This window comes from Antennarius striatus, chromosome 2, assembly GCF_040054535.1.
Source record: "Antennarius striatus isolate MH-2024 chromosome 2, ASM4005453v1, whole genome shotgun sequence".
Taxonomy (NCBI): domain Eukaryota; kingdom Metazoa; phylum Chordata; class Actinopteri; order Lophiiformes; family Antennariidae; genus Antennarius; species Antennarius striatus.
The window spans coordinates 21,973,473-21,983,742 of NC_090777.1; the positions used below are offsets into that span (position 1 = coordinate 21,973,473).

The window sequence follows — 10,270 nt, forward strand, 5'->3', positions numbered from 1 at the left end:
TCTTCTAGTCATATGACAGACCAGTATAAGAAACAGTTAAGATATACTTTATATTTGAAACTGGGAAGATTGAATGTTGCAGCAGCATTCAGACACACAGAAGAAACAGAAACGGGGAAAATATAGATTGAAAAAAAATTAAGATGTAAGGGGAAAGGGAATAATAAAAATATTAACAACAATAATAATACCCTAGCATGGCAAGTATAAAGTTGTTAATAGGTGTGGACCTCTGTGGCAATACACAGGACTTACTGAAAGGCAATCACAGAGCCAGCCTTCCTGATCAGCTTGTGTAGTCTGTTGGTATCGCTGGCTCCGCAGCTGCTCCCCCAGCAGACCACGCCATGAAGAGCACACTGGCCACAACAGACAGAATATCTTCAATATCTTACTGCATACACTGAAGGATCTCAGCTTCCTCAGGAAGTAGAGTCTGTTCATCCCCTTCTTGTAGACAGCGTCTGTGTTGGATTTCCAGTCCAATCTGTTGTTAAACTTCATGCCCAGGTACTTGTAGTCCTCCACCTCCTGTACAACCTCTCCCAGGATGTGTATTGGTTGTGGCGTACTCCTCTTCTTCCTGAAGCCGAACATCATCTCTCTGATTTTGCCAGCATTCAACCTCAATTAATCAGGGACCCAGAACCACTGATGTAGAACTACAATAAGAACCACGTAAATAATGTGTCATATGTTTAGTGGCAACAGAAGATCCAAATAAAATTAACAAATATGTTGTATCAATGCTAAATGTATAGAAGCTCTCTCAGTGGTCCATAAGTCCCTTTGATTAAAACCAACCCCAACCCTAAATGACTGCTTGTGTTTAAGTATGTCCAGGTCTTGTTCCCGACCTCGAGTGTTCGCAGGTTACTGTGAGTGAAAACCCATGAAAATAAAAACTGATTTAATATTTTATTTAGTAGGCGATCAAACACTTTTGGTCATTGGTCACAAGATTTTCTTTTTCACAGTCAAACAATGATCATTAAAATGAATCATATTAATAAAGCTAGTTAAATATGGATATCATGTGAAAAACAACAAAAATATGAAATACATCCTAAGAACTGAGAAATGCAAAAATGACACATTCATATTTTACAATCCGTGAAAACTAGAAACAACGAAGGTTTGCAGGTGAGATCAGATGTGAGGAAACGGTCTGACCTCGCAAGCTGTTGTGATGTCATCGAGACTATGACGTCATACTTCAGGTGTTTCTCAGTGAGTAAAATGTTTGACTCGTGCTGGAAGAACTGGTCCTCCTTGGCCGTCTCAGGTCCTTTACTGGTCGAATGACCTGCTCTACCAGTCAACCAGTCTGGGCTGGACCGATCAGTCGTTTTCAGAAGGAGGAAGAAAATCAAGGTCGTCACTCTCCTCCGGTCCCCTTGACTCCTCACAGCTGCTTCCTCCACCTGGTGGGACAGGAATACAGACAGGAAATAAGACCCCAGATCTAGAAGTAACTCCAGACCGCAACCGACGCAGCAGAACTGTACTGGGGTCACCGGTTTCTGAGTGGTCCAGACCCAAAATGGTCCCTGGCTCAAGAGCAGAAGGAAACTATCTTTGAATTATTGATCCCTGACGCCAGCATTGAAAGGATTCATTATTAGGGACGGAACACCGTCTGTGTTCACCTAACAGAACTATCTAAATGGCTGGTTCGACTGAAGGTTCTTCAGGGTATTTGGCGCTCAGTCTTCAGCATAAAACTATCTCTACCCATTGTCAAACTTTAAACAGGTCAGAAGCCTGGCCTGGTGTGCGTGGTTCAAAATAAATCAGCCAATTAGAACAAGATCCACGTCCGGACACTTTCCTTAAACTGAAACTTTCTACAGAGCTGCATTCTGAATCAGTCCAAATGGGTTTTTTTTTATCAGATACTGATCCTATCAACCTCCTGTGGACTGAGACTAAAGGATCAGGATGAAAACATGCAGGTTCTGCAACCCGAACCAGGAACCAGCTAAAAACTGGTCTGGTCTTTCAGTGCTTCCATACCTGAGGGTCTCGTGGACGATGAGCGTAATAACTCTACAGGGGAGAGAGATTCTGGGATGCCACAGACTCCTGCTGTGACTCCTGTTCCCATCTGCCCTCTACTGTCATTGGTGCTGTCATTTGGGGAGGGGGTGTTGTACTGGTCCTCAGTAGGGACAGATGGGTGGCTGGACTGGGAGTCTGCTGTACCAGTTGGGCCATGAATTTGGACTCTGGCAGATGGAGACAGAGATCTGGAACTGGTTCCATTCGATTTGAACTGGAGGTCGTACTGGGAGAAGCCTCTGCTCTCATCAGTTTCACAGGGGCCAGCAAACACTGAATGGAAGGTGGAGGAAGAGGTAGAGGAGGACGAGGAGGAAAGTAGGGGGTGAGGAGGGTTGAGGAAGCAGAAGGAAGAGGACGATGACGACTGGGAGGACTTGTAGGTGTCTTCCAGGGGTTCCAGTTTGGACAGTTGTTGAGTGAGAGCTTCAACACTGGAGTCCAGTGGGTGTGGGTGGGGTTGTCTGGGTGAGGACTGAGTGGGGAAGCAGGAGCTGGTCTTCTTTACAATGTTGTCCACGTCCTGAAGTTTGTCGAACACCTGAAAGGAGAGGAGGGTTTGTTTTCATCCCTGAATTAGTCACAGGTACAAACCCTCTACAAACCAGGTGTGTCTCACCTTACCCTAGGAATGAGCATGTGTCTACCCTCCCTCCTCCCTGTCGGATCCAAAGGTGTAAAATGTGACGACAAACAGAAACACAGGCTGACCTTTGTCATGGCCGGCCTCTTCCTCCCATGCTTGTCCAGACACCTGCAGGCCAGAGCCACCGTCTCCATCCAGCCGGAGGGTTCTGCAGACTGACCTGTGATCAGCCGCTGATCCAGATGTTTCCTCCAAGACGCTGCAGATGAACCGCCTGGACTTTCCTCAACTTCATCCCCCAAGTTCTTCTAAACAATCACAAACAGAGCCAGAACGTCAGGACTGAACCAGGAACGTGTTTTAAATCTTTGAGGACGTGATCAGATAACACTGATTTTTCTTCTAAGATGAAGGTGTGTGTGTGTGTGTGTGTGTGTGTGTGTGTGTGTGTGCGTGCGTGCGTGCGTTCGTGCTCTACCAAGTATCTTTCTTCTGACTTCCCATCTTTCTCCAGAGCTCGACGTCCAGTCAGAACCTCCAACAACACCTGAAACAAAAACATGTGACATCACTGACTGGTGAACAACAGAAACAAGAGATGAGGTCAGCGCTAGCTAGAAAACCAGATGAGTCATGTTCAGGACTGGGGTTAGAACAACGGTCACGTGTAGATGGGATGATCTGGACTAGGATCAGAACCAGGGTCCAGTTCCATTGAGGTGTCTCACCACTCCAAAGCTGTAGACGTCCACGGCGGGCCCGAGCCGTCGGTTCCGCAGGTAGTCTTCAGGAAGGTATGGCAGCGTTCCTCTAACATGCGATGTTTTCCCCACCGACGCCGTTTGAGACATCGAGTGTCCCGACGAGCAGCGAGACGCACAGCGAGCCAGACCGAAGTCTGCTAGCTTCGCCACCAGGTGACGGTCCAGCAGGATGTTTGAGCTGCGGGGAAAGAGAGATGGCGCTCAGCTCAGCACCATCACGCAACCCTTCACTGATCCAGTCACATGTGCAGTTTCAAGGATTTAAAGATCACTGGACATAATCTGTTATAATCAACAGTGTGATTCCTTTCTCGACAGACATTCAGCTGACCTCTTCACGTCTCCATGGACCAGTGCCGTTTGTCCCTCTGGTGGACAGTGAAGGAATTGCAGAGCTGTTGATGCTCCTTTAATGATGTCTACTCTCTGAGACCAGGACAGGAAGCCACGGCCCTGGAAACACACACAACTAATAAAAACACAAACACACACACACATCTGTGTGTGTTTATATCAGAGTATGTATGAATTGTGTTTACGTTGTGCAGCTGATCCTCCAGCGATTGGTTTTCCATGTAGCTGTAGATGAGACAAACTGATCCTTGTCCTTCACTGAAACCCAGCAGTTCTATGATGTTTGGATGTCTGAACCTGAACATGAAGAACAGAATCCCATGATTCCATAGTCCACAGGAAGTGGACTAGATGTTCTGTGTGTGGTGGCAGACGCTCACTTTGACAGTTGGTCCACTTCGGTCTTAAAGCTCTCCCTCAGCAGGGACAAATCCAGGAGGGAGTCCTACAACAACAACATGGACCAATCACAATCCACTTCCTGTCAGCCACACACACACACACACACACAAAAATCACTGCCCAATCACTCACATCAGTTGTAATACCTTACATTAGCTGTCATCCCTAATGTTAGCTAACATTAGCTACATTTTATCTCATATATCTCTTATGTTCATTTGTGATGCTTCTGTGTTAAATTAGCTACCTTTAGCTTTGACAGCTAATATTAATACTATCGTTAGCAATGACAGCTGATAAGCTAACGTTAGCTACGACCAGCGATTTGAAGCTGCTCTCAGGATATTGTGTCTGAACTATGTTGTGATTGGCTGACCTCTTTGAGTCTCTTGACAGCGCAGTCGGTGTTCCTCATGGTCACTCTGTACACGACACCAAACCCCCCCTCGCCCACCTGCAGGGAGGGGGAGAAGCCCTGTGTCCCTGCTCGCACCTCCTCATATGACCAGCACATCACCCCCCCGCTGCACTCTGGGGGGGGCTGAGGGATGACATCATCATGGCTGTTATTAAATCAGTCTAGACAACATTTAAGTGTGTGTGTGTGTGTGTGTTTGTGTGTACTACCTGGGGTACCTGTACCGATTGGCCGATGTCAGACTGCAGACTGGAGGGGGGTGGGGCCGGTCTGGGGAGGGGTCTTCCTCCTCCTTTATCAACTTAAAATTGGAAATTATAATTAAAAAAAAAAAATTTATCATCACATTAGTCAGGAAAATATCTGTGTGTGTGTGTGTGTGTTACCTGTTGCGGTCACATTCCAGGCGAGCAATGTGGATGGGGCAAGACCTAATTTGGGAGGGGGGTCAAACCTGGACTGAGGAGGATGCGCAGCAGCAGCAGCAGCAACAGGAGGAGGAAAAGGGAAGGCAGGTGTCTGATTGGACACCCCTGCAAAGAGAAAAAGTCAGCAGGTGTATCAAAGGTCATCAGACGTCATCGGAGGTCAGGAAACTCACATGCCAGAATGATGTCGCGAGGGCGGAGCAGCTGCAGATGCTCCAACAGGTGCACCAGATCTTTGACGCGACCCTTCCTGTTCTCCCATTGGTTCATCACCCAGTCCGTCCGCGTCTCTCTTCTCAGAGCCAATCGGATGGCGGTTTGATCCTGGAGGACCTCGGAGGCTACGACAGAAGATCAACAGCAACCGGTTCACGAACTATGTCCCAGGGAAAACGTCCCTCCTTGTCCCACCACCACAGTCCATCCGTTAAAAAAAGACCCCAGCCGGTCCAAACTCTACAGGAAGAGCAGCTCATCCCACGACCTCATGTGACCACCAGACCCCAAGCAGACCACGAACCAGACAGCATCCATACGGACACAACCTCCTGGTTCTCCTCAGAACACCGGCTGAGTGAGACCAATCAGAACATCAACCCAAACCAGAACCCCTCCTGTCACCTGGGGCCCCGCAACAGGGACTAGACTGGATAGGAACTAACCCTAACCCAACAATATAACCAGACTGTATTTAATGTTTAATAGTAGTAAACAGAGTTGATAAAAAACAAACAGTTCCCATGGGTACTGACCTTAAAACCATCACGACCTGACTTTATAGAACCAAATCAAGTGAAAATGAGAAAGTCTGTCAGAATAAGTCTGACTTATTCAATAAAGCTCTTTCAAGAAATAGTACTCAGGTAATCAGACAGGTAAATAAACAAAAGCAAACAGGTAAGTAAAAGAACACGCAGACAGACCCCCGTTGATGTGGTCATGTTAGCCAGCAGCAGACCTAATCCTGGTTCGGGAACTGACTCACCGAAGCGGGTCCAGTCCCGGTCCGACAGTCCGTCCATGACCTGGCAGAAGTCCCACAGGACGGCAGGCGGCAAGTCGTAAAGAAACGGTCCGTCCCGGTCCCTGAGCGACATTTTTCTGAAGCTAACAGGTGAACTGGGTCTGTTGAGACCGGGACACGGAGCTGCCCGGTCCACCGCCACAGAGCAGACAGGTACGCCTGAAGTTTGACAAACACTCCCAGCCGAATCACGTACTTCACCGCTCCGCTGCTTCCGCTTCTGCGCAGTCAAGTCCAATGCAATAAGAGCTTTGGTTGAAAAGTACCCACCAAAATAAAAGCCGCAGTGTGACGTCATGCGAAGCTCGTTAAGTTTTTATTTGTCGAGCAAGAGTTAAAAAAAACGGGACATAACATGGAAGAAAATAAAAAAATAAAGTTCATTCAATAAAGGCAAGTACAAACACACAAGTTTTAAGTTTTGGACAAACTTTTTATTTCTTAAGAACAGAAAACTGTGAACATGTACAAACAGTACAAATAAGAAAACTCTTAAACTTTTAACGGAGAAACGTATGATGTCATTGCATCGTTTAAGGGTCATGAAAGAAAGATGACACCTAAAACCACGAACAGAGGAACAGAGGAACCATAATGTTTCACAATATAGGAAATAATGGTCATGAGTGTGCACAACATCTGCTTTCCAGTTTGTGTTATGGTGTATCATTATGCTCTGCTCTCACGCACACAATATTATGACGTCACTATGAGGAAATCACTGCTCTGTTTTTTTTTTTTTTGCCATATGAAGCAGAGATACCAGCTTCAGATCGTCCTGAATCAGCGGAGGTCTGTGGAGTTAAAATACAGGTAAATGTTTATCTATTATTAACATTTTTCTGTTTTCCATATAACGGTTTAATAGACTAAACGTCAGTCCTCTAGAATTTTTATTTGATGTTCAATTGCTGTCATTTAATTTAATTTAAATTTAATTTTATACTGTTGTATATATATATATATAAAATTTATTTATTTACTTTTTATACTGTTTTTATATTTTAATTCAATTTTATACTGTTTAGATTTTATTTTATACTGTTTATATTTTAATACTGTAATATTTTTAAATTTTATACTGTTTATATTTTTAGTTATAGTTTAGTATATAAGTCCTGTTAGTGCTGCATGTGCCTGTCTGTTAGTGTAATGTATGTCTTGTGGCATGTCCTGTGATGTCAGTGTTTCCTTTTCTCCTGGTGTTTATCCAGTATTATTTGTTAAGTAATGCCTGAGCAGTGGATATATGCAATTTCCTCCGGGATTAATAAAGTATCTATCTATCTATCTATCTATCTATCTATCTATCTATCTATCTATCTATCTATCTATCTATCTATCTATCTATCTATCTATCTATCTATCTATCTATCTATCTATCTATCTATCTATCTATTTAATTTAGTAGAAACACCCCTAGAACATCTTCTTTTCCTTTCGGCTTTTCCCTTCAGGGGTCGCCACAGCAAATCAATTGCCTCCATCTAGCCCTGTCCTTTGCATCCTCTTCTCTCACACCAACTACAGTACCTTCATGTCCTCTTTCACTACATCCATAAACCTCCTCTTTGGTCTTCCTCTAGGCCTCCGGCCTGGCAGTTCAAAACTCTGCATCCTTCTACCAATATATTCACTATCTCTCCTCTGGACATGTCTAAACTATCTCAGTCTGGCCTCTCTGACTTATTCTCCAAAACCTATAACATGTGCTGTCCCTCTGACGTACTCATTCCTGATCCTATCCTTCCTGGTCACTCCCAGAGAGAACCTCAGCATCTTCATCTCTGCTACCTCCAGCTCTGTCTCCTGTCTTTTCCTCAGTGACACTGTCTCTAGACCAAACAACATCGCTGGTCTCACCACAGTTTTGTACACCTTTCCTTTCATTTTAGCTGAAACTCTTCTATCACACATCACACCTGACACTTTCCTCCACCCGTTCCATCCTGCCTGTACACGCTTCTTCACCTCTTTTCCAGACTCTCCATTGCTCTGGACTGTTGACCCTAAGTACTTAAAATCCTCCACCTTCTTGATCTCTTCTCCCTGTAACCTCACTCTTCCACTTGGGTCCCTCTCATTCACACACATGTATTCTGTCTTACTGCGGCTAACCTTCATTCCTCTCCTTTCCAGGACAAACCTCCACCTCTCTAGCTTCTCCTCCACCTGTTCCCTGCTCTCAGTACAGATCACAATGTCATCTGCAAACATCATAGTCCATGGAGATTCCTGTCTAACCTCGTCTGTCAGCCTGTCCATCACCATAGCGAACAAGAAGGGGCTCAGAGCTGATCCCTGATGCAGTCCCACCTCCACCTTGAACTCCTCTGTCACACCTACAGCACACCTCACCACTGTCTTACAGTCCTCATACATGTCCTGCACCGCTCTAACATTCTTCTCTGCCACTCCAGACTTACTCATAGAATACCACAGTTCCTCTCTGGGCACCCTGCCATGAGTTATCTTCAGATCTACAAAAACACAATGCAGCTCCCTCTGGCCTTCTCTGTACTTTTCTATCAACATCCTCAAAGAAAATACTGCATCTGTAGTACTCTTTTTTGGCATGAAACCATACTGCTGCTCACAAATGTTCACTTCTGCCCTTAGTGTAGCTTCCACTACTCTTTCCCATAACTTCATTGTATGGCTCATCAGCTTTATTCCTCTGTAGTTGCCACAACTCTGCACATCTCCCTTGTTCTTTAAAATGGGCACCAGCACATTTCTCCTCCATTCCTCAGGCATCTTCTCACTATCTAAGATCCTGTTGAACAACCCAGTCAGAAACTCTACTGCCACCTCTCCTAGACACTTCCAAACCTCCACAGGTATATCATCAAGACCGACTGCTTTTCCACTCTTCATCCTCTTCAGTGCCCTCCTCACTTCATCCTGACTAATCTTTGCTACATCCTGGTCCACAATAGTCACCTCTTCTAGTCTTTGTTCTCTCTCATTTTCCACTTTCATCAACTCACGTTCAAAGTACTCTTTCTATCTTCCCATCACACTACTGGCACCTGTCAATAGACTTCCATCCCTATCCTTAATCACCCTAACCTGCTGCACGTCCTTCCCATCTCAATCTCTCTGTCTTGCCAACCTGTATAGATCAGTCTCTCCCTCTTTACTGTCCAACCTAGCATACAAGTCATCATAAGCTTCTTGTTTGGCCTTTGCTACCTCTACATTCACCTTACGCTGCATCTCCCTGTACTCCTGTCTACTCTCCTCAGTCCTCTCAGTGTCCCACTTCCTCTTAGCTAACCTCTTTCTCAGTATACACTCCTGTACCTCCTCATTCCACCACCAACTCTCCTTATCTACTTTCCTTCCAGTTGACACATCAAGTACTCTCCTACCTGTCTCCCTGATCACATTAGCTGTAGTTTTACAGTCATCTGGAAGCACCTCCTTGCCACCCAGAGCCTGTCTTAACTCCTTCCTAAAAGTCATGCAACACTCTTCGTTTTTTAGCTTCCACCATTTTGTCTTCTGCTCTGCCTTTGCCCTCTTCATCTTCCTCACCACCAGAGTCATCCTGCACACCACCATCCTATGCTGTTTGGCCGCACTCCCGCCTACCACTACTTTGCAGTCACTGATCTCCTTCAGGTTACACCGTCTACACAAGATGTAGTCTACCTGTGTGCTCCTACCACCACTCTTATAGGTCACCCTATGTTCCTGCCTCTTCTGGAAGAAAGTATTCACTAAAACCATTTCCATCCTTTTTGCAAACTCAACCACCATCTGTCCTTCTGCATTCCTCTCCTGGATACCAATCCTGCCTATCACCTCTTCATCACCTCTGTTACCTGCACCAACATGTCCATTGAAGTCTGCACTAATGACAACTCTCTCACTTCTAGGCATGCTCTGCATCACTTCATCAAAGTCCAACCAGAATTTCTCCTCCTGCTCCAGCTCACATCCTACCTGTGGAGCATACCCACTAACAACGTTGAACATCACACCTTCTATTTCTAGCTTCAGACTCATCACTCTATCCGACACTCTTTTTACCTCCAGGACATTCCTAACAAACTCCTCCTTCAAGATAACTCCTACTCAATTTTTCTTCCCATCTACACCATGATTGAACAACCTGAACCCTGCTCCTAAACTTCCAGCCTTGCTACCTTTCCACCTGGTCTCGTGGACACAGTATGTCTACCTTCCTCCTCTGCATCACGTCAACCAACTACCTAGTTCCAACAT

The 10,270-nt window shown here is 45.4% G+C and overlaps 1 protein-coding gene across 1 annotated transcript; it reads right to left on the minus strand.

Moving 5' to 3' along the window:
* Window positions 1-905: 905 nt before the first annotated feature.
* irak1 (interleukin-1 receptor-associated kinase 1) lies at window positions 906-6,244 on the minus strand. Its single transcript, XM_068330807.1, has 13 exons — window positions 5,999-6,244; window positions 5,187-5,354; window positions 4,972-5,118; window positions 4,795-4,886; window positions 4,544-4,708; window positions 4,146-4,210; window positions 3,951-4,062; window positions 3,743-3,864; window positions 3,376-3,589; window positions 3,126-3,194; window positions 2,773-2,955; window positions 2,017-2,602; window positions 906-1,424 (listed from the first exon to the last, which is right to left on the minus strand). The coding sequence occupies exons 1-13, from the start codon at window positions 6,108-6,110 to the stop codon at window positions 1,342-1,344; spliced, it is 2,118 nt and encodes a 705-aa protein (XP_068186908.1). The 5' UTR covers window positions 6,111-6,244; the 3' UTR covers window positions 906-1,341.
* Between the last annotated feature and the right edge of the window lie 4,026 nt (window positions 6,245-10,270).